The following is a 22,850-nucleotide window of genomic DNA, read 5'->3' as shown; positions in this document are numbered from 1 at the left end:
CATATATCTTACAAGTGCATATGTGTTTTAGCTTCGCTTTGCCTCATAATCGTATGAGGACAATCATTCAACAGATTAGTGACGAAACTATGGGTAAAAGTGAGGGGGAACGCGGGCGGACGGCTTTTCCCCTCTTCTACAAAATATCTACGGTATCCCTCCACTTAATAAATAATACAATAGGCTAAGACAGGCAAGAGGACGCGTGACGTCATGCGTTCCTCTACCTTTTCAGATCCACTTCTACCCCTGGACGAACTCAGAGGTGGCAAAGAGAAAAGGCGACTGCCCTCCCGAGACATGTATTGTATATAGATGAAGTAGCATGAAACTATCCTTTTCAGGATACAAAACATAGCTGCCCCTCCATAATTGTATCTAGTTCTGAGTTCGCTCCAAAAAGAAATTAATGCTTTTGTCGTTTCAGTTGCAGATGATTTTGATTCTTACTGTAGTGTGCAGTACCTGAGAGGTACTAAGAACGTACGTAATTGATTTTTCAAAAATATATAACTGAAATACACACTCAGAAAATAATATCCAAATCTTCTAAAAATTACAATTATTGGGTTGATATAATGCAGCATTTCTCAACCTGAGTATCGCGACCCAGGCCAGTATCCAGGGGGTCTACTGGGGCTGCCCCCCCCCCCATCAATTTTCAGGGCAGGCTTTCAAATGAACTATAATATGGTGATGAACTATAATATGGTTGGATCGGGCCCCCCTAAACTCAGACGCCCCCCTTACATTTTTTGGCTGGCTACCGTCCTGTCGGGACCTCTAGAGTGGTTACAAAAGAAATTCATTGGGACCGCAAATGGAAGTGGAAAAAATATAAATCTAATTATATTCTAGCACTTATTTTGACAACCATTAACCAAAACTAAAGTTACGATAAAAAGTATGACATATTTTCTTAAACATTAGTTATAGCATATTTGTTCCAAAATAATCATCGGACAGCTTGACAACAATATTGTTCGGGTCTTTAACGATTTTGAGCAACAAAGTAAAATCTGTAGATAATGTTGCTACCACTCCCAAATTTACCGGTATTAGCCATAACTTCCAAGAATTTATATTTATACAAACTGTATTCAAAACATTCTTCATGAACATAGTCAAAGTGGTTGTCAGCCTCCTAGGATGTCTCTACTTCCGTCTTATTTTGTGTTATAGAAGAAAAATCTCGTCCAGTTCTTTACCAACTAGATTTTTAGTGATTAGTTTTAATTTCTTATTCTGATAGCAGGAAGTTTAATGTCCCTACTTACTATCAAATACAACAAAATATATTAAATTTAATTTTATATTATTAAAAACAATTAAAATGAAGGAGGAAAAACTGGTGAAGAACTGAATATTGAAATATCCCGGACATGACTCTTTTTACAAACAATCAACACCAGTTTGTATTTATAAGCAACTTATGTGCGTCCTATTATGAATTGCTATAGAGTGCCAGACGACAAGAACACGAGCGACTTCCTAATCATGTAATAAAGAGGAACCACCAGCCCCACCGCAACACTAGAACAGCTTTCAAACTGAAAGAACTGCTACATTTGGTAACAGTTTTGGGGAAGTTATACTCTACTTTCTCAGCTTGCCTGGAGAAATATCTATTCCAAGAATTGTAGCCTGCATAGAGCTCTAAGGCCTCCTAATCTACCCTACACTGCTTGCATGAAGCATTCTGGGATTCCTACCCTCTGCCACTAAGCTTGCGTGTCGCTTTGTAGCTTTCTAACCTCTTTCTGCTTGTGTAAAGCACTGAAAACTCTAAATCTACCCCACTTAGTTAGGCTGGAACTCTGTGGGGAACCTTCCCTAGGCTAACCGGCCCTTCAACCACTTATTTATCTAAGTTATTTAAAAAACGTACTTTTTATAGTAGTATTGTAACATACTATTAATAACAGGAAAATTTATAATAAAACTGGTAGTGAGAAAAACTATTCCCGTGTGTGATTGCTCTACCTTCTACTTGCTTAGTAAAATTTTACAATATTGAAAGAAAAATACAACAAAAACTGCATATTGACATGCAATATGTAATGAAGGCTATGCATTTACAACACTAAGCTATAACCAGCAGTAATGAAAAGCTTATTTACAAACCGGAATTGGGGTCACTGGCAAGATGTGATGAGAGAGATGTTGTGACGTGAAATAGGTTGAGAAAGCATGGTATAATGTAATAGTATCTGCTCATAGACACATAAAACAATTTGTATCTGAAGAAGTAACTGTTACAAATCAAAACCGTCAAGTAATCGTAGATTCTATTGAGTATTACCTTGCAAGTCTGTATTTCAGATCAAAAAAAGGATTAAGATATTTACCTATCAAGATATGTAATAGATTTTTGTGACTTAGTAGGAACTCAAAAGTATAAAAAGTAGCGTCTGACGACATTCTTGAAACTTTAAATTCAAGTACAATCAAATTTAACAATAACCATGAGTTACAATACAGAGTTTCACTAAAAAGTTTTAGTAACTTACCTTCAACAAACATCCAAAAGAAATTTGTCTGGTAAAAATATTGAATAAGAAGTACCATTGTCACGCACCCAGCAAAATCTTCGTAAATGGATGTCTGAAAACAGAAAGTGTAAGAAGATTAATATATATGTAAAAACAAACAAGCAAACAAAAGTTAATTGTAGAAATCTATTAACTACTTAAATTTTACACTATTTTCTTTAACATGGTTACACTCGTAAGTAAACATGTCTTGCAGTAGACTAGCGATGGCCAAATGGCAACCCGTGAGCGAGATCCTACCTAGTGAATGTGTTTGATCTGGTTCGCCAATAAAAATAAATGACCAAAAACAATCGCATTGTTACGTTTCTCGATTCCATATGGAACAGCAAGAGTCTAGCACTATCATAATTCTGAATCGACTAGACTTCTGACAGAGAAAAAATTTTGTTTACCCTGTTGTACCTAACTCATTTCTTTGAGCATTTTTAAAAGAAAAATTCAGATTTCATAGAGTTACTTTCAAATATATATAACTCATGCAATAATTAACCTAGATAGATTAAATAAGAACAAGGATACAAAGAAAGCTAGAATAGAACGAAATACTAATATACGACTTATGCACATTTAATTAATCATGGTTAGAGCAGAGTAAACAAAAAGGTAAATGGCCCCTACGTATGGTTCGTACTTGTTGTGCCCTGAAATGTATAATAAAATCGTTTTCATTGGTAAAAAGAATTTCAAATGTAGAGACACAAATCCAATTACGAGCTGAATGTTTCAATGATAGAACGCCCACTTCCAATTTGTAGAGTCCCTTGTCCAATTCCGGCTTGGGTAATGTGGGATCCGAGGTGAACAAACCTTTTGTGGGTGGGTTTTCTTAGAGTTTTCTCATTTTCGCCCACTTTCGTCATGCTATACTTTCATTCATTACACCACGTAACCTACATTTTGTTCCTGGTAAGTGAGTATTATTTCCTGTAACATTTGTTGAGGAAATAAAGAAATGATAAATTATTCACGTTAAAGTTTTCTTTTGTGGGATGGACAAAGAATTTTCTAAATTTAATATTGCTTTTATAACTACGCAAAGACATGAGGTAAAAATAAACAAAAAGCAAGGAATGCACTTATATTCAACATAGATACAAAAACATGAAACAAAAACTTTAAAATGAGCGTTTTTCTACATTTGAGTCTATAATGCAATCACTTTCACGTACGAGGCTCTAAATATAGTCTCCCATCATATGTTCATTATATGCTCCTTGATAGCGTTGTTCAAAGTTGCGAATATTCTGGTGGAAGCGTTCTCCTTACTCCTCATAACATGCTCCCATGTTGTCTTCAAATTTATCCATATGAGCGTGAAGGATGTGTAGCTTTAGCGACATCCTAGATCTCATCTTGCTGCAGTTTATCACCAGAATATCAACTAGAGTTTCATAATTTCCAGCTCTGTGGTTGCTCAAAAAACCACGAACCACAGCTACAAAACTGTCCCACACGTCTTTCTCAACATTCCTCAGATCCTTTGGGATCTCCTGGTATGCGTAATCTTCTTGATTTGACGTCCAACGAAAACACCAGCTTTGACCTTTGTTTTGTACAGCCTGGGGGAAAAATCACAAACATACGTGAAAGCTTTTGAATCCTTATCAAGAGTCGTTACAAATTGTTTCATGAGATCCAATTTAACGTGTAATGTTGGAATTAACACTTTCTTGGTATCTAATAACCGTTTACATTTGACATTCTGCTTCCCCGTAGTGATATCTGTCCATGGTGGCCAGCGTTTCTTGGTGTAATGTTATGTTGTATTTCTGCTGTCCCAAAGACACAGATAGGAGGGGACTTTGGTGAAGCCACTTTGAAGACTCATCACAAACGCTACCATTTTGAAATATCCAATCACTTCTCACCCATACTCGTCATAAATCATGGCTTCTAGCAACATGTTGATGGTTTCGTATTCCTCTTTCAGTTACACTGAATGAGCTAGAGGAAGAGAATGATATTTGTTCCCGCTTTTAACAGAACAACTTTGAGGTTTCTAGATGAGCTGTCAATGAAGACCCACCACTCACTTGGATGACTCCAATTGCCTCAAGGCTCACTTTCCATCCAAGAGCCTCAAGGTCTGCCTCAAGGAGACCTGACACATCATGACAGAAACAAGACCATTTCGACAAGTTAAGAAATCTGAAAAGTTGTGATGGCGCTTCCTTTGACTTGTAACTCGCACACTTTCATCTAACAAATCTCAATCCTTAAGTCTAGATGTCAGAAATTCAGCGTTTGATTTTGTCAGATCTAGATTTGTACACAAACCATTAATGTCCTCCTATTCAGGTTCATCTGGTTCTTCAATATCACTCTCTTCGGAACAACTGGACTCTCCTGCGGACAGATGCATTTTCAGAGGCTGTTTGGGCCCAGGAAGCTCCGGGTAGTGTGATACAGGGCCAATTGATGACAAAATATCTGGATACACGATAGGAGAAGCACTCTTACCAGATCGCCGCTTAGAAGAGTTGACCTTGCAGAAATAGCAATTCGTTGAATGGTCAGTTGGTTCACGCCAAATGCTTGGAATAGCAAATTTTATGGCTCTTTTTTAAATTTTTCATCGTACGTTTACTCATTTTAACAAGTTTCTATTAGCGTCACTTGTTGTTCACTTCATGAGGTTTGTCATTTCTTGCAAAATTTAAAGCGTCGAGGCGTCACAGATATTTTGCATGATAAAAACAACAAAATCAAACTTTGAATGTAATATCAGGTGTTTCCCAATTACTTTCGTCATAAGGAATTTGGGAAATTATAACTTTGTCTCAGGAGAAGAAAAATTTGAAATCTTGTTACACAGTGTTACCATCATCATCATTATCATGCACTCCCTTAGCCTTTGTGCGTAATGTGGGACGTTACACGAAAAGCAATCTAATTATTGGTAGTACTGCTCGACATAACAGTGCAATACCATTGAAGATACAACTGATTATTCTCACTTTTGTGGCATGTGCAGCGGATAAAACGCTGCAATGTAATTATTTAGTGCAACTTCACGATATATCACATACTTTTTTAATAAATTGTATATACTAACAAAATTGCAAAATTCTTATGTTGATTGCAAATCTTGCCTTGCATCCCCTAAATTTATTGCTGGTGAAATGTTGGTGCGACATAATTATATTTGGGCACTCGAACAACTCCTCGTCATCGAATACGGCACCAATTTCAGCTGGTTTTCGTCCTTGATCGTGGGAAGTAAATTTGAAATATAATGACTATAGATCACACTTCTACAACATTGGCATGTATGTTAGACGGAACGCTGGAACATACATGTGTATATAGAATCGATGGCATTAGGGAAACAATGCACAATGACGTGTAGAATCTCTATGACCACATCATATCACAGACGAGGGACTGACTTTTTGTGTTCATAACTATGACATACAAACACACATTTCTTGTGGGCAGACCGAAGATATATTGTGCGCATAACTATGAGAGATAAGGGACAGAATTCTAGATCACTTGAAAACATATCACTTGAGGACAGATTTCTGCTCATGACTATGACAGACCGAGAGCAGACTTCTTGTGTCCATGACTACGACAAACCACACATCAAAATTTCGCACATTAACATACTAATTCGAGTTTACTAAGCAGAGACTAAGTCCTGACAAACAGTTCGACGTCACATGATATGATAGGGCATATTTTCATAGCATCCGTTGCTCTGACTTGCTCTAAGTGTGCAGCAATAACTATATGTAGGTTGTTATGTTCCATGTTATGTTTGATGTCCTTTCTGTTTTGTAGTGTTATTAGAAATGAGAGGTGGCCCACTTATAACACTTTCAAAATTGTATTTAATACTAGCCGTAAAATCCCAGTGTTCTCGGTCTTAATTCAGAACCTGGATTAAATTCTTTAGCACCTTTAAGCGGCAAGTCTCATAATCAGACATTTCACTCCGGGGCCAGCAGCGTTCTCTGGCCTATTGAACAACATATAGTACCAGTAATAGACCAAGTGGCATAAAATATATGCACATGGCGCTTAAAGTGTTGAAAAGAATTTCCCAGCGGGAAATATTTCATTGTTCCAGCATTTATTCTATACCGCTATGTAAGCTCGCACAGCTATGAGTGATGGTGGTTGCATACATATAAGGTATTATTTGGAAATTCGAGAATCGTCCATACATTTTTACCTCGAAATTCAATTTCCCAGAACCGAAAATTGGAAAAGCGTTTCGTACAAGGTTAGATCTGGAGAAGAAGTATATGGTACAAACTTTTTATGGCTGTAGCTCTCGCTCCTTTCTATATAAAAAGCTGTGACAGACACAGAGTCATACATACACTTCATTTTATCACTAAAGGACTTAACAGAGCCATAACTATGGGGAGAGAGAGCGCGGCCATTTTTCCGAGCGCTGATAGCAAGAGGGCGCAGAACAAGCAAGAAGAAAGAAAAACTGTTGAAAATGAGTAAACGACCTGTCGCCCCGAAAACTTATTGGCGCCCTATTAGATCAATATTGTTGTCGATTTACAAAGAAATTAATTTCTTACAAATTTCCTTGCTCGCTCCGCTTTCAACCAAAACGTTTCAATAAGAGTTACAACAATTTTTACTTTATTACCTTAAACAGTTATAATTTGCTAATGGCAATGTGATTTACAAGGTACTGAGTAATGACTTAAAGTTTACGCAGGAGCGTTTTCAAAATTAGAAATGTTCAAAGTCTGAAATGCGTGTTCTGCGTTTTGATGGTGATCAGTAGAGAGCGGATTTTTAAGGTGCAGCACCTTTTCTAAAAATGTAATTGTTCTAACAACGAGAGTTCAAAATATGTATTTCCGGGCATAAAATGAACTGAAATGAACGCACTTTATTGCACCCTTTTCGTGAATGTTGAACCTTTTTTGGTAGGTTAACAACATTTCCCCTTCGTTTTACTTCTTTTAGCCTTCAGCACCTTTATTGCTCCCTTTTCTTACTTTTTTTAAAATTTGGACAGAACAATATGTTTTATTTTTAATGTGGTTTACCATAGTATTCCATAAATTTAGATACAGTCTTCATGGATTTGCTAGGGACAAATTTGAACTGAATTTGCGAAATAATCCGGATGTAGAAACCTTTGCAACATCAACTCAGCTTCCTTTCCGTGTGCTTACAAGGTATCCACCACATACACTTCCGTTGATGTCGAGAGAAGTTTCTCCGCATACAAGGTGCAGCACCAAGAGACAGAAATTAACATTTGAAAATATAGAAATGTTGTTTATAATCAAGCATAACCAGTTTCTGAAAACCCAGTAGTATGTAACGGTTTTTCAAGCCACAATATTGCTAAATTATATATTTTTTAAAAAATACCGAGCTAGTTTTAACCTTAGTTGCATTACAAGAATGTTGAATGTTGTAGAAGTTCGAGATTAAATAAAACAATTTTGCAATTTTTGTCAAATGTTCAAAGCCAAGATTTTAATAATATTTGCTTGTGTCATGAATAAAGAATGTTCATGTACTTGCATACTATAGCACTTAATAAAGATATCCTATTATCACCTTTTTTGCACCTTTTAGAATTATTTTCAGCCCCTATTATCCCCTTTTTTCTACCACATTTTTGTACCTTAAAGTCCGGTCTCTAGTGATCAGTTTGCTTAGATAATCACGCTTTTCTGCTCCTATCGGATTAACCATGATGGTGAGAGTGAAGGCCTTGAGAAATTCGCAAAAAAGGCTCCTTCAGAATTTACGTTTCATTCCCCAAATATTTTTACCGTAAAAGAATCGAAATTAAAATGCTATTTGTGGCATGCTATTTGACAATAATGACAAAAATTATTGTCAAATACAAAATAAAATTACAGAAATTTACAATTAATAATGGAAATTAATGGTGTCACCCATTTTGAACATTTTTAAAAGCATATACAGGGTCGTATCCAGAAGTAGCAGTGCTGATTGTTCTTTTAATTATTGCACATTTTGGTATATCGATTTCATACTCTTCAAAATAGCGAGCCTTCCAGGTCGCGAAGGCCTTCTGGAAGTCGTCCTCCGGGATGCCGTTCAACGTCCTCGTCGTCGCCACTTGAACCGCTTCCACCGAGCCGAAACGATGCCCCTTGAGCTGCCTCTTGATACGGGGGAACAGGAAGAAGTCCAGCAGTGCCACATCAGGGCTGTAGGGGAGTGAGGTAACGTGGAAACGCCGAATGTGGTCAGGAGATCCCTAACAATCCACCCACCGTGGCATGGTGCGTTGTCATGGTCGAGCTTCCATTTCCCCACCTGATCTGGTCGCACGCGCGTGATCCGATTTCGCATCCGTGTGAGCACTTCCACGTAAAATCTTGCATTTACACTCTGTCCAGGAGGTACAAACTCCTTATGGACAATGCCACGACGGTAAAAAATGCAATCAACATCGATTTCAGTTTCGATTTGGACATTCTGACCTTCTTTTTACGGGGTGATTGTGCAGCTCATGCTATCCTCCTTGTAGGCCTGCGTAAGCATGTCCTTGGTTTCGGTCGCTGATTTTCCCAGTTTCACGTTAAACTTCATAGGCGTCACAACAGGAGGTCACTAACACAGTGGTCCACACTCAACTAATGCACGCAGGCGACTGCCGCCGGTGGACACCTGTTCCCAAGGCTCCCCTCCATAACATCCGTTTTTGCAGCTTCCCTTACATTGCTCCGCACGCGCGGGAAAAAATCAGTCCTACTACTTCTGGATACGACCCTGTAGTTTCTAATGTATTAATATTTCATTTCATTTTGACAGTATGAAACGTTGTAAATGGTTGTAAAGTTCTATATCTGTTCTCCAAATGGATTTGTATACAACCAAACGTAAATTTGCCAAGTTAAACAGAAAGTCCAAAATAAGCCTCTTGAAAACAGCTCTTATTTGTAAAATAGCACGTAATGATTGCTTTTGGCTGTTGCAATGGTTTATCTAAACAGCTAGATCATTATTCAGCTTAGACTTATATATATATATATATATATATATATATATATATATATATATATATATATATATATAAGATATATAGATAGGTAGATAAATATAGATATAGATATAAAAGGAAAACCTTGGTAAGCTGAGTGTAGGTGGCCTGCAATTGTAGTTCACCCGCGCCGCGAAATCTCTAGCCACGGCTCTGGATCTTAAAAGTAATTATTAACAAATATTCGCACTAGGGACGTCACTTTGCGATCCCACACAGCTAACAATACAAAACAATTCTTTTGTATATTTTAAATCAACCAATTTTCATGAAAAATACTAAATGTTCATTATAATGTTAGATTAAACCATAAACTTTTAATCTTCCTAGATGGGAAGATAATCTACTTTAAATTAAATAAATACAATATGGTTCACACGACATATGATATGAAAGTGATATAGTATTCTTTGTTTCAATATTATTGTTTTCTTTAAATTGAGCGAGAAAGCTTTTGTTGAGAAATTGTAACTTAAATGTTAAGTATTAACGTAGGAATATCAGAGTAAATGTCATTCATTTACATAACATGAGAATGGAATTGCAATGAAGGCAGGGATTCGTAAGTTCTTCGTGTCTACTTCTAGGAGGAAAGTTAGAGTGGTTTAGTAGCTTGGATTTAATATGAACTATAAAACATTCATTGCATATCTCGAGTATATGAAAAGTCTAACGGACAATGTTTAGCAGGCGGGGTCCAGCTATTTTTTCTTTAAAAAAAAGTTACAATTTCGGTATTTTACGTTCACATTAGGTTAGGTTAGTTTACGTTTGTGCAACAGTTATTTTTTTTACAGAAATGTAAATGGTCACCATTTATTGATTTTCGGGCACTGAACACGAAACTGACAATAAGAGTGGCTAAGATTTACTTGTAATTATACAATTTACATATTATATGCAACGCTAAAATAATGAAATTGTAAAAGTCACAAAACATTCAAATGATTACGGAAATAAAAATATCTATTCTTTATTAGTTCTTGGACGCTGAACAATAAAATGACAATGATTATATGCTCCTAGCTCTGATTTAGTGGTAATGTATCTTTCGCATATAACGCTATTATAATAAAATTTTAAAGGAAAATGTCACCAAACTTTGAAATTATTACGTTAATAGAAATATCCGTCCCTTATAATTTTTTGAGTGTTGAACACGAAAAACACAATAAATGTTCCGAATTCAGACTTAGTGCTAATTACATAATTTACATTTTGCATATAACACTATGATAAGGAAACTGTAAAGGTAAAAGTAGCAAACATTAACATAATTACGGAAATAAAAATAGCTGTCTCTTATAAGTGTTTGGACACTGAATATAATTATCAAAAATATAAAGTCCTCCAGGCACACTATCGGTGTAATAGCACTCTTAACAAATTTACATATATCGCTACAGGACAAGAACTGTACTGGTAAAAGTTACCTAAAGTATCTGTTTTAAACACGCAATCTCTTTGCGTGTTTCTTATGAGGAACATCTGGAAAATCTCTTGGTATCATCCAGCAGAAATCCGCTAACATTGAAACTGACCACTTTCCTTTGTAATGTTCCATCGCAGAAATGTCCTGGTGATATTACTCTCCTTGCTCGTCACTGAAAGATCCCCAATTCACTGGAAAGACATCAAGGTAGGAATGGAAGAAGTTTTTCTGAGTGACATATTGCACCCAAGTTTCCCGTAGGCAGATAGCAATTCTTCTACCAATTCTTTGTAATTTTCGGTTCGGTGGTTGCCCAAGAATCTGGTACAAACATTGCGGAAACAATGCCACGCATAGAGCTCATCAGCACTGAGAATAAATTCAAACACCTCGTCTTGCAATAGCTTGCGTATTTGTGGACCAATAAAGACTTCCTGCTTAATTTTTTCTATACTTAGATGCGGAAACGTTTGGCACAAGTATGCCAATGCACGTTCATTTCTGATCATGGCCTTCACAAATGCCTTCATGAGTCCAAGTTTAATGTGCAATGGTGGTAGTACAATGCTTTATGGGTTCACGAGAGGTATATTTGAATTTTTTTCGCCTGGCATCGAAGCTGTTTGTCGCTGCCACTCCTTTTGAGTATAATGGCCATTATTTGCACGACTACCCCACTTACATATGTAACAACTGTACTTTGTATAGCCACCCTATAGACCAAGAAAATTGCAATCACCTTCAAATCACCACAAACTAACCACTTGTGTTCACGATATTATATATGATCCAGAACGCGTTCCAACATGGGATAACATTCTTTACGCAGGGGTGCATAAGCAACAGGGATTGATGCTAATATATCCACTGGCGCAAATCCCGGGGGGACGAGGGGGACATGTCCCCCTCAATCTTGGACCTGGGGGGGACTGTCCCCCCCAATAATCTGATTTAAAAAGTGCTTTTTCGGATAAGTGTCATGATTTGTGTCCGACTGCCCCAAAGGAATGTAAGATGAAATTGATTTCTCTTGGCTTTTCCATTTTTTTTAAAGAATCGTATTCTGTAGTATTTCAAACTGAACTTCGTGCTGTAGTGAGTTTAGTAGTCTCATCAATATGTATTAATTCCACTTCCGCTATTTGGGCACAAATTGCAATAAATGCCAGAGGAGGATATGCCCCTCTCCTCATGCTGGAAAGTTGTTTCAGCTGTAGGTACGGGCACAAATTCCGGGGAAATGGGGAGACATGTCCCCCCCCCAACATTGGAACTGGAGGCTCTCCCAATAATCCGATTTGAAAAGTGCTTTTTGCAGATAACTGTGATGAGTTTTGTCCGACTGCCACAAAGGAAAGTGAGATGAAATTTGTTTCTCTTGGCTTTTTCATTTTTAATGAAAATGAAGGCGTGCGACTGTGCGTGACGTAACCTGATATGAAATCTTATCTCCTCCTCTCCCCTAGGTCCTAGCACACGAAGAGTATATAGACTATCCAATGTCACTAGAGCCCATCTTTTCAGTAAATGCGCATTTAATCTATTTGTAGTATCAGCCTAGGTATCTACTCATGCTTCGTAAGCTAACTAACTCTAGCCTATGGAACCCGGAGGTTCAATGCTGCGTTCACAAAAGCTCTCCACTTACTTCTATTCTTAGCCAACTGGATCCAGTTTCTACTTTGTATTCCTATCTCTGCGAGATCCATCTTAATATTGTCTTCCCATCTGCGCCTAGGTCTTCTTAATAGTCGTTTTCCGATTGGTCTTACCGCTAACACTTTGAAAGCGTTCCTACTTTCTTCCATCCCGGCTACATGTCCTGCCCACCTAAGCCTCCTAGACTTGATGACCTTAACAATGTTTGGTAAGCCGTATAATTTACGTAGTTCGTCGTTATGAAGTTTCCACCATTCCCCATTCCCGTTCCTCTTGGTCCGAATATTTCTCTCGGGATCTTGATCTCAAATACTTTCAGTCTATGCTCTGCACTCAGTAAGCGACCATGTTTCTAAACCATACAGAACAACAGGTATGATTATCGTTTTATACATTTTAAGCTTCAAATCCCTCGACAGAATTCGCGACAACAAGAGGTTTTGAACTGAATAATAAGACGAATTCCCTGTTTTTAGTCGACATTTAATTTCTTCGTGAATATGATTTTCGTCTGTTAATATTGATCCTAGATATTTGAAAGTATCCACTTTATCAAAAGTATTATTTAATATTTTAACACATTCATAATTTGCCGTATTACGGTCCCGACGCACTTCCATGTATTTAGTTTTCTCTGCATTTACTTCTAAACCCGTGTCCATGCAAGCGCGTCTAATAAGACCTCTGCATTTCTTTCTATTTTTCTCCTATCATCTCCTACTAAATTTACATAATCAGCGTATGCATAACCTGGTGAACACCGTTCAGCTCTAGGCCCTGGTTGCTATCTTTGATTTTCCTTATAGCGTATTCCAGGACAAAGTTGAATAATAATGGCGACAACGCATCTTCTTGTTTCAGGCCATTCTTAACGTGAAAGCTCGTGGCCAAAAATTTTCCTACCCGGACTTTACTTTGGGATTCATTTAAACATGCCTTAATTGATCTAATTAGCTTTTTCGGTATTCCAAATTCTGTAAGAACGTTGTACAATGTTTCTCTCCTAACCGAGTTATAAGCCTTTCTAAAATCAATAAATAGTTGACGTACCGGACTACTGTATTCCCGCTTGTTTTCGAGTATTTGGCGAATGGTAAATATTTGGTCGATAGTTGATCGATTTCGTCTAAATCCACACTGATAATCTCCAAAAATTTCATCTGCGTATGGGGTCAATCTTGCTAATAGAATGTTTGAAAGGATTTTATAGGATGTTAACAGAAGAGAGATGCCTGGATAATTATTACAGTCAGTTTTGTCGCCTTTCTTGTGGATTGGAACAATGATTGATTCTTCCCAGTATTGTGGCAATTCTTCCTTGTTGTAGATAAGGAGAATGAGTTTGTGTATCTTGTTCCACAATTTTTTGCCTCCAGCTAAAATTAGCTCAGCCGGAATTTCGTTTACACCCGAGATTTGTGTCTCTTTAATTTCTTTATAGCGATTTTTACTTCTATTCGATTGGGTTGTGGAATATATGGTTCTGCGGTGTGTATCTTCCTTTCTCCACGCACATTAGTTTTTTGCTGCGTATTAAGCAAATCGTCAAAGAAATCTTTCCATCTATTTAAAATGCTATCTGTATCAGTGAGAACTGTTCCATCAGCTTTCTTTCATATATAAGAACGAGTTTGATAGCCTTTCTTAAATTCGTTGATCCCTTTATACATGTCCCGAATGTTTTTATTTTTACTATTATCTTCAAGTTCCTAAATTTTAGCTTTCAAAATACCGCGTTTCTTTGTTCTAAAAGTTTTGGAAGTTCCTCGCCTGATGTCTACGAAATTTTGTGTTGTTATTTCATTCGGATTTTGTAGCCAACGTAATTTTGCCTGTTTTCTCTTCTCTGCTAGTTCGAACCATGGTTTGTTCCTACTTATTTCCGCGTGTCCCAATTTTTCTTTTGAGAGAGGATGTTTCGTAAGCAAAGAAAATAATTCAATTGCTGGAATATTTTTCTCTATAATCTTAAGCTTACATCTGTTAAGTAAAGAGTATGACATGCGTCAGATTTCTGAAATGATTCCTGTAATGTTATTGAGATTATAATCATTTTGCTCAAAGAGTATTGTTGCGTAATACATAATTGATATTCTTTCTTCATAGTTTTGGGGAAGTCGTCATTTATATTATTATATTACTATAAAACAATTTTAACGTCGATCTTTGTGGATGCCTAATTAGAAACATACTAATTATAAATATGCATGTATTCAGATTTCAGAATGTTTTTATGGCAGTGATTTGTAATAGAATACTGCTATGTACTACTACTTCATCTACATCACCTAATATATAATATACTTTACAACAGTTGATCAGATTCATCTACCGTAATATGAGTTTCATCTCCCTTATCTAGAATAAGCCTCAAATCTGCCCACCTTCCAATGTTGAAGACAACCAATGGCGTATTTAAGATTTTCTTTCAAGGGCTATGCCCAACACAAGGAAGGAAGTGGGCAATTGCCCACCTGAGTTTGAGAATTAAATATATTTTAATTTATGCATAAATTGAAGTTATAATGGCAAGAATTACTGATCGATAAATCCTATATGATATGATACAAAAATTTAGAAGTGAATCTAGAAGTGATTCTATTCATACAAGAAAAAGAAAGCATCCTCTTGGCCGTCCTAATTTCCCGGGCTAATTATTCCCCCGTTTTGATTTCTTTAATTCAAACATTTCCTTCTAAAAATTACTAAACGATATAATTGTTCCTTTGTTATAATAACTAAAGTCCTGTCATGTTGATATCCGCGCAAGTTGGCGTGGAACACTAGTTTCGCTTATCAACTCCTCTTAGTTTCTGTGTTACTGATGACGGCCAACTTGAATCACAACTGACAACGGTCGATAAAGTATGATATGCGAAATGAAAGTAGTAACGTCAAGAAAAAGAAAAAGAAAAATAGAAAGGATGACAGAAAGAATAATTAAGGACGCAGTTCTTACATGGAATGAAATTTGACAAATACAGTATTATTTCTGAACAAAAAGCATAAGAAAATGGAAAGTCAATGACATTCTTAGAAATGGTAAGAAGGATTATTGTTGTACGTGGAATGCGTAAAACTAACAAATTATTTCGAGGGGAGAATGAGCCCGATAACCTCCTAAATACGTCACTGAAGACAATTCTGCTCCCTGATCCTTCACAGCATTGTTTTTCAACTTCATAAATATTTTGAACATCGCTTATATATATATATATATATATATATATATGGGAACGTCTTACCCGTCCCCCCCCCCCCCCAATGTTGAAGACAGATTTGCGCCTATGAATATATCCTTACTGTTATACAGGAGTACAGCCTTGAGACTTGTTTTGGAGACGTCTATAAACAGTCTCCAATCTTCTACTTTGTGCGGAATCTTCAGTTTCTGCATCAAACCTGGAACAGCATTGCAAAATACTAACTCATCGGTGCAGCAGAAATATTTTGCAAGATCTTTTCGAAGATCGCATAGAGTTGATACCCTAACTGTATCTCCCAGAAGCTTCCACTAATGTAACCTAGATGCTAAGAGGGCAGTTTTATTCTTTGGCAGTTCCAACAGGTCATGAAGTTCTGTTTGTGTGAGTCGGAGTGGTTCAGGATATTTGGCTTTCGGCATAAATGAAGGATCAGTGTCACTGGTATATGAAGCATTCTCTCTATCACTTTCCGTCGGAATAGTAGCCGGGGGATAGGGAACAGGCAATCCTTCTCCATGGGCTACTGGACGAATGACATAATATCACTGGGTATTCGATCTTCCTCTTCTTTTTCCTATTTATACCTTTCTTCAAGCAAGGTAGCACGCAAAAGTAGCAGTCTGTACTATGGTTTGTTGCTTCACGCAAAATGGCGGGCATAGCACAGCGCATGGAAACGTTCTTCCCATGCATCCAGGCATTGAGAGTAGATGAACAACTCGTACAACAAACGTGGGGAGCCCATGATTTATCCTGGTCTCCAAAACGACACCCAAAGTATAGTAAATGTGCTCTTTGCACTGCAGCAGTCAATGGCCGCTACCTGGAACCGCACATCACGACCGCACATATGTAGCACACACTGTCCACCGAATTTTTACAAATGCGTGGCATTGCAGCACTTTACTTGATTCACTGACACTTCGCAATGAAAACAATATATACAACAGAGATAATATCCTCACTCACTACTTTCCAACTGCTGGTTTACCAGTAACACAAACATTCTGCCAAGCTACTACTTGAAGCACGCATGAATACGATTAAAGACATTAACTGGAGTTAATTGCAACTTGCAATCATTGTCTCACGTAACTCATGAGACGCCCGCACTATCTGTTGATAACGTACAACGTTGCCAAGTTGAATATGCAGCAAATACTTTTCAAGAACGAAACTTTGTACCGTGTAAAACAATAATTTCAAATCATGTACTTATAATGTCCCATAGCATTATATGCAAAATATAAAACGCTACATTACTCGGAAACCTGAGCCAGAAGAGAAATTTTTAGTGCGATTTTCACGTTCTGTGGCCAAAAGTCAATAAAGAATGGCTACTTTGGTTTCTGTAAAAATAAAAAGTAAAAACAAAATGTTGAACAGTGATTATTATAAGGATCTAGCGTAATTTTTGAAAAGAATGATAGAATTTCACTTATTTCTACTAATATTAGGCTAATGGCCATCCACACATTACGTAACGATATTTTTGACCAATTTTTATCCCCACACTTCGTAACGTAAGGGGGAACCCCTCCCTCCTTTGTTAAGTAACACTTTTTGATTTTTTCATCAATTTTGCTTACTTTGTGGGTTATTACAACAACATAATATATGCTAGAACGTTTTATTACAAAATTCTTGTATTTTGAATATTTTTAGTGCTTTTCACCAACAAATCAAAGTATTGGGAAATGGTAGTACCATAATGATGTTTTAACCCCATAAGGTTGTATGCATTAATTCTTCGAAATTGCCGTTTTTCCAAGGATATCGCACCAATCCTTTTAGGTCACCGATGATTGGCAACGATAAAATACTGCCGAAAAATACAGGTGAAACAGGATCTAAATAGCTGACATCGACCTCATTTTCCAGGATCCAGGATGCTTCGTGTATTTGGAATTCGCTAGTGTCAACGATACAAAGAAATTCTCTTCCTCGTCGACCACAGATTTGAAGTGAAGGTGCATTGAAGGAGCATCTTTGAGTACAAGCTTTCGAGCATCTTCTTTGGACTTCGGACTTCAGTTTACCCCTTTCCAAATTTTTCTTGTCCTAAATCTGTGCCAGAATCCAAATAAAGTCGATTTCACCAGAAATATTCAATTCCAAAAGTTAAAAAAATCAGGATGATATGAGTATCCGACGAATTAAGTTTTTAATATTTTACTTTGCTCCAAATCATCGATCGTTCCATAACGGAAAATATTATTTTACGGAAAAGAGTTTCTTCTGTTTCACATTCGAAACCCCTTACAAGAATAGAGCGGAGTAATGATTCAAACTTGAAGGTTAAAATAATATTTTCAGAAATAGCGATACAAGTGGAAACAAAACCTTCCTAGTTTTTCTAGTAGTATCGTGTGTACCTCTAGTGGAGTTGGTCCCGAGTTCGATTTCTGGTGGGAGGGCACAAAAAACTTAATTACACATTCATTTAATTCCATCCGTCTATTTTAGTATGAAGTTCACAACTTTAGGACGTAAAGCTCTCTCTGGTAGCCATTTATAAACAATGTTTACTTACGGCGTATGTTTTCCCCCCACATTTTTAGTGTTTATGTTTAGAAAGTATTGATATTCGTATTAATACAGGATGGCCAGTAATTCCCTTTACGCCTGCAGTTATTTCATCTTTACATTATAAATATTTAATAATACTTGCAGTTATTTGTTCAAAACGTCCGTATGCACTTGCAGTATCCCTTCACAGCTTGATACAGCTCCATGACCTCCTACTCATCATCGGGTTCTTCATTGATAGCCACTGACCGAAATGCGTGCAGACCTAAGTCCATTCTCATGGGTAGCTGCATTGTGCTGTATGCAATTCCAAGTTGTGCAGAAAGCTTGCTGCTGGAGGACGACCAGAACGAGGGTCATCCAAAACCTTTCCTAGGCAAAAAGCTTTCTTCTCCCATGTGATCAAAGTGTGGCTCCTTACTGAAATGTTCATGAAACGTATCCTCCACCTGCGGTATATTTTCGTTGTTGTCCTTACGTACACTTACCCTAAGCACTCCTCCAAAATGAAGTCACTGACATTTGCCATTTTTGTTCACCAAACACGGAAAAGCGAGACAAAACATTTGTCAATGCACAGAATTTATTGTCTTCTCACCGCAGACAGTCACATGCTAGCTACATGGGAATCGCGTGACAATTCTCGTGAGGAGTGCTGTTGCCATATTGGTGATCAGGATGGGAGGTTCAAATCTTAAACATCTTACATTGTTTCACTTATTTAGTTCTGGTGAAAAGGGATTTTCTGGCCACACTGTATATTGATCATGAAGTATTTGTTTTTAAGTTACAGTTCTTATAAATAAATAAAGTAATATAGCTGAGTAGGTTCTTATAACTCTTCATTTTGAATTTTCAAACTTGTTCTTTAGCATTTTAAAATATTCTTCTTTCTTGATGATTAGTTTTACATTAATTTCTAATTGTATTTGATAATCATTGAAGTTGTAAATATCAAAATAACTTAATAATAATTGTTAAGGAGATGATTTATGTTAGGCTTTGATGAAAAATCTAAAAACGTAGTAAAAATGCTAAAACACATACTTCTAAAGAACATCTTTATCTATTCAATCTTTTAAACCAATTTGCAATCTCGAACCCCCTCCCCCATCACACACCTATGAACAACTAATCAATAAATTGAACATATCTACCTACAAACTATCAATGTATGTGGACAAAAATAATGCGATGTGACATCCTTCTCTTTATCATTTTTGTTTCTAAACAACATAAAGTAAGCACGCAAATACAAAGGGAAGATGAAAATGTGTTAATTTATTGATTGCAAATAAGCAGCTTAAAAGAATTACCCATAATTGGATCCTCTTAAATATTTTCAACGAATTAATTTTTTTTTTTTTTTAAGTAGGAAAAGCAATCATGTAAATAACACCCTAAATACCATAAAGTATATAACAAGCATTGAAAATAAAATAAGCAAGTTCATCTGCCCTGTGAAATGTTTCCATTGATATCGTACATTCTGTGTATTTGTACATTTCTGAGGTTACGTTAAATCTTAAAGTATGCTTACTTTGTTTCTCGTCGGATAACAATTGAAATAATATCAGAAAATTTTGATTTAGTAGTACTGCTATCAAATACTATATTGCAAACGTGAACATAAATTACTGTTTAAAGTCTACGCTGAACAGTTTATAATGAAGCTTTCATTATTGCACTGTCAATGTACTGTACATTATTTCAAAGTGAAATTTAAAAGGGTATGTAAGGAACGATTCGATGAATATCCATCGATCAGAAATTCATCGTCCAGGTTGAAACTCACTACAACACTAATATATATTTTTCCTTTCTAGTTTTGTAGACAACATGATTGTGTACCCATATTTTAAAGGGTGACAGTAAAAACTATAAGTGACCAGTAGGATTAGTATTGTTCTAAATGTAGATAATGATTTTCCTTTTTAAATTAATTGTCCTATTGTATTTGCCTTGTGTCGACAACTCATCAATCTGCACGTTAGACTGTTTAATTTGCGTATACTTATTTTTCTTTTTGGTGTAGTACGGAATTGCACGGTGGTTCAGTTGTAAAGCGCTTACCTCTGGTGCGTGGGATCCCTGGTTCGCTCACGGGACAAGTAAATTTATGGTGGGTTTTCTTGCAGTACCCTTATTTCCTTCCACAATTTCATTCCAGCAATTATTTTATCACCATTCACTTATCTCAATCATCGTCTCTCTTAGTCTAACTGGCGTAATTGTGAGACGTTAGACTGAAAAAGTTAATTTCAATATCTTTGTATGCATATTCTGGTGATCCCCCTAACGATGCGATTTATACCTTATCAGTTTATTACCCAAAATGCAATTTTCATGTTTTTGATCATTTTTTGTACTTTTTTCAATATTGTTGCAAGACAAGTTTGGGATGAGATTAAACTATAACTATACCACTTTGACTTAATACCTAGTCTTCCGTTGCAAGCGCTGCTATCGGCTGAAGGAATTGCACTCGCTTTCTCTCGCTTAGCAACAGCTGAACCCTTATTGGCTCAACGCGTGGGTTTGTGAGGGTGTGAGCTTTAGTTCGCATTTTTGCCACGGCAAGACATTTTGGCAGCACAATAACTGCGAATATGGAGAAATCGGTTTTATTGGATACTTAAGATGTATGGAATGTGATGGTGAAGGTCTTGGACTCTCCACTGGCAAACACAGTGGCCATTTCAAGATGGTAGATCAACAAAATTTAAATCCATCTCTGTCTCGTTTATTTTTCATCCGTTTTTGATTATCTTTTTTTTTAAAAAAAACGAAAAGTTTTAGCGGTTCTACTCTTTTTTTTTGCTAAAATTTTTGTACTATCTGCTTTAATTGTATCCCAAATAAAATAAAACAAGTATAGAACAATATAAAACTACAGTCTGCAGTTAACATTTTGAAAATCTATTAGCACTGGAATGGAAAAAAAAACTTTATAGACTTCAGACAGGGCAAGGGATACTTATTACTTAATGATGCATATGTTAGTGCAAAATCATCACTATTATCGGTGTATAGTTACTGTACTTAGATATTAAAAATTGTCAAACTTGAAACTGAATGAAAAGTTCAACTTCAGAATAGCATAGAGTCTCCGATGTCACTGTCATCATTATCCACTTCATGGAGGTTTCCAACATTCTCACATTTATCAGTTTCAGCCGAGCATGAGCACATTTCAGTACATGGTACATCATTTTGCACACACTTGCAGGATGCTAGACACCATAACTTGACACAGGAACAGCATATTGATGAAAGTAGTCCTTGAGTAGCATAAGGCATCTCACACATGACAGGTAGGTATTCATTTTTCTTTACCATCCAGCCAAAATCAGAAGTTAGGGATGGAATATTAGGTTGTGGAATGTGAGCTCTTCGCCATATCATCGCCTTGATAATGAGCTCTTCTTATAGCCTGGTGAAGGGCAGCTTGAGTCGGAGGTATATTTGATCCCTGAACTTGCTTTTTGGTAAACAACCACCACCATAGTAGCTCAGTCAAGGTTTTAATGTTTTGTTTTGGCATGTAGCTGCACTGAACATATATATTATTCAAGTGCAGTGTATATTTCATCCTCGATAATATCTGGGGGCGCGGAGGCTCAGTGGTAGAGCGTTCACCTCTGGTGCTTGGGGTCCCGGGTTCGATCCCAGCCCCCACCAAGTGAACTTTGTGGTGGACAAACACCGCGCTCGTGGGTTTTCTCGGGGTTCTCCCGTTTCCTCCCACTTTCTTCATTCCACCGTTTCACTCATCTCTCATCATCACCGTCTCCTTTAGCCTAACCGGCATAACCGTGGGACGTAAAACTTAAAGATTTCATTTCATTTTTCGATAATATCTGTTTAACCTAATGATTTAGGATTGAGATTTCTGGGCTCTCGTCATCGAAGGCCATTTAGCCCGTCACCCTTTGAGGGATGACGTCCCTCGGCGAGCACACTATCCGGGGAAAGGAAAGGAACGAAGCGGCCTATGGCCTATATGTTAGGTACAACCCAGGTATTTGCCTGGTGTGAATGATGAAAACCCAGGAAAACCTCATTCAGGGTGGCTGGCCTGAAAAAGCGTTTTACACTTTTTCGAACGAGTGCCCCCACCAGGAATCGGACCGGAAACCGGGACCGAAGGCGAGAGCGTTAGCAACTACGCTACGCGGGGCCACCTAATGAGGCAAGAGCTTTGAGAACTTTGTCGCTAGCATTTAAGAAGTTTTTCCAAAAACTGGTTATTGATTTATAACTAAAGGAACCAGTAGTGTCACATCCAGAAAGAGAATACATTCCCAGTAAAGCTTCAGTTATTTTCTTACCTAAGGCTTGATGTATTAAATCTATACGATTCGTGCCTTTCTGAGAAACAGTTAAAATAAATGTGGTATCAGTAGTCAATTCTGTATATTTAGTGACCGCCAGTATCTGGTGAAAAAAATGTTAATTTTTTT

The 22,850-nt window shown here is 37.0% G+C and overlaps 1 protein-coding gene across 2 annotated transcripts in view; it reads right to left on the bottom strand.

The window, feature by feature from the left end:
- The window catches only part of LOC145671020 (diuretic hormone receptor-like), a 1,407,723-nt gene that overhangs the window by 270,654 nt on the left and 1,114,219 nt on the right, over nt 1–22,850 (bottom strand). For both annotated transcript variants that reach the window (XM_081739675.1, XM_081739676.1), the window contains exon 7: nt 2,511–2,604. In XM_081739675.1, coding sequence (XP_081595801.1) covers nt 2,511–2,604 — 94 coding nt within the window. The remainder of the gene's footprint in view (nt 1–2,510; nt 2,605–22,850) is intronic.

This window comes from Thermobia domestica, chromosome 15, assembly GCF_964235325.1.
Source record: "Thermobia domestica chromosome 15, izTheDome1.hap1.1, whole genome shotgun sequence".
NCBI lineage: Eukaryota > Metazoa > Arthropoda > Insecta > Zygentoma > Lepismatidae > Thermobia > Thermobia domestica.
The sequence above is the reverse complement of the archived record's forward strand: the minus strand, read 5'-3'. Positions and strand labels throughout refer to the sequence as shown.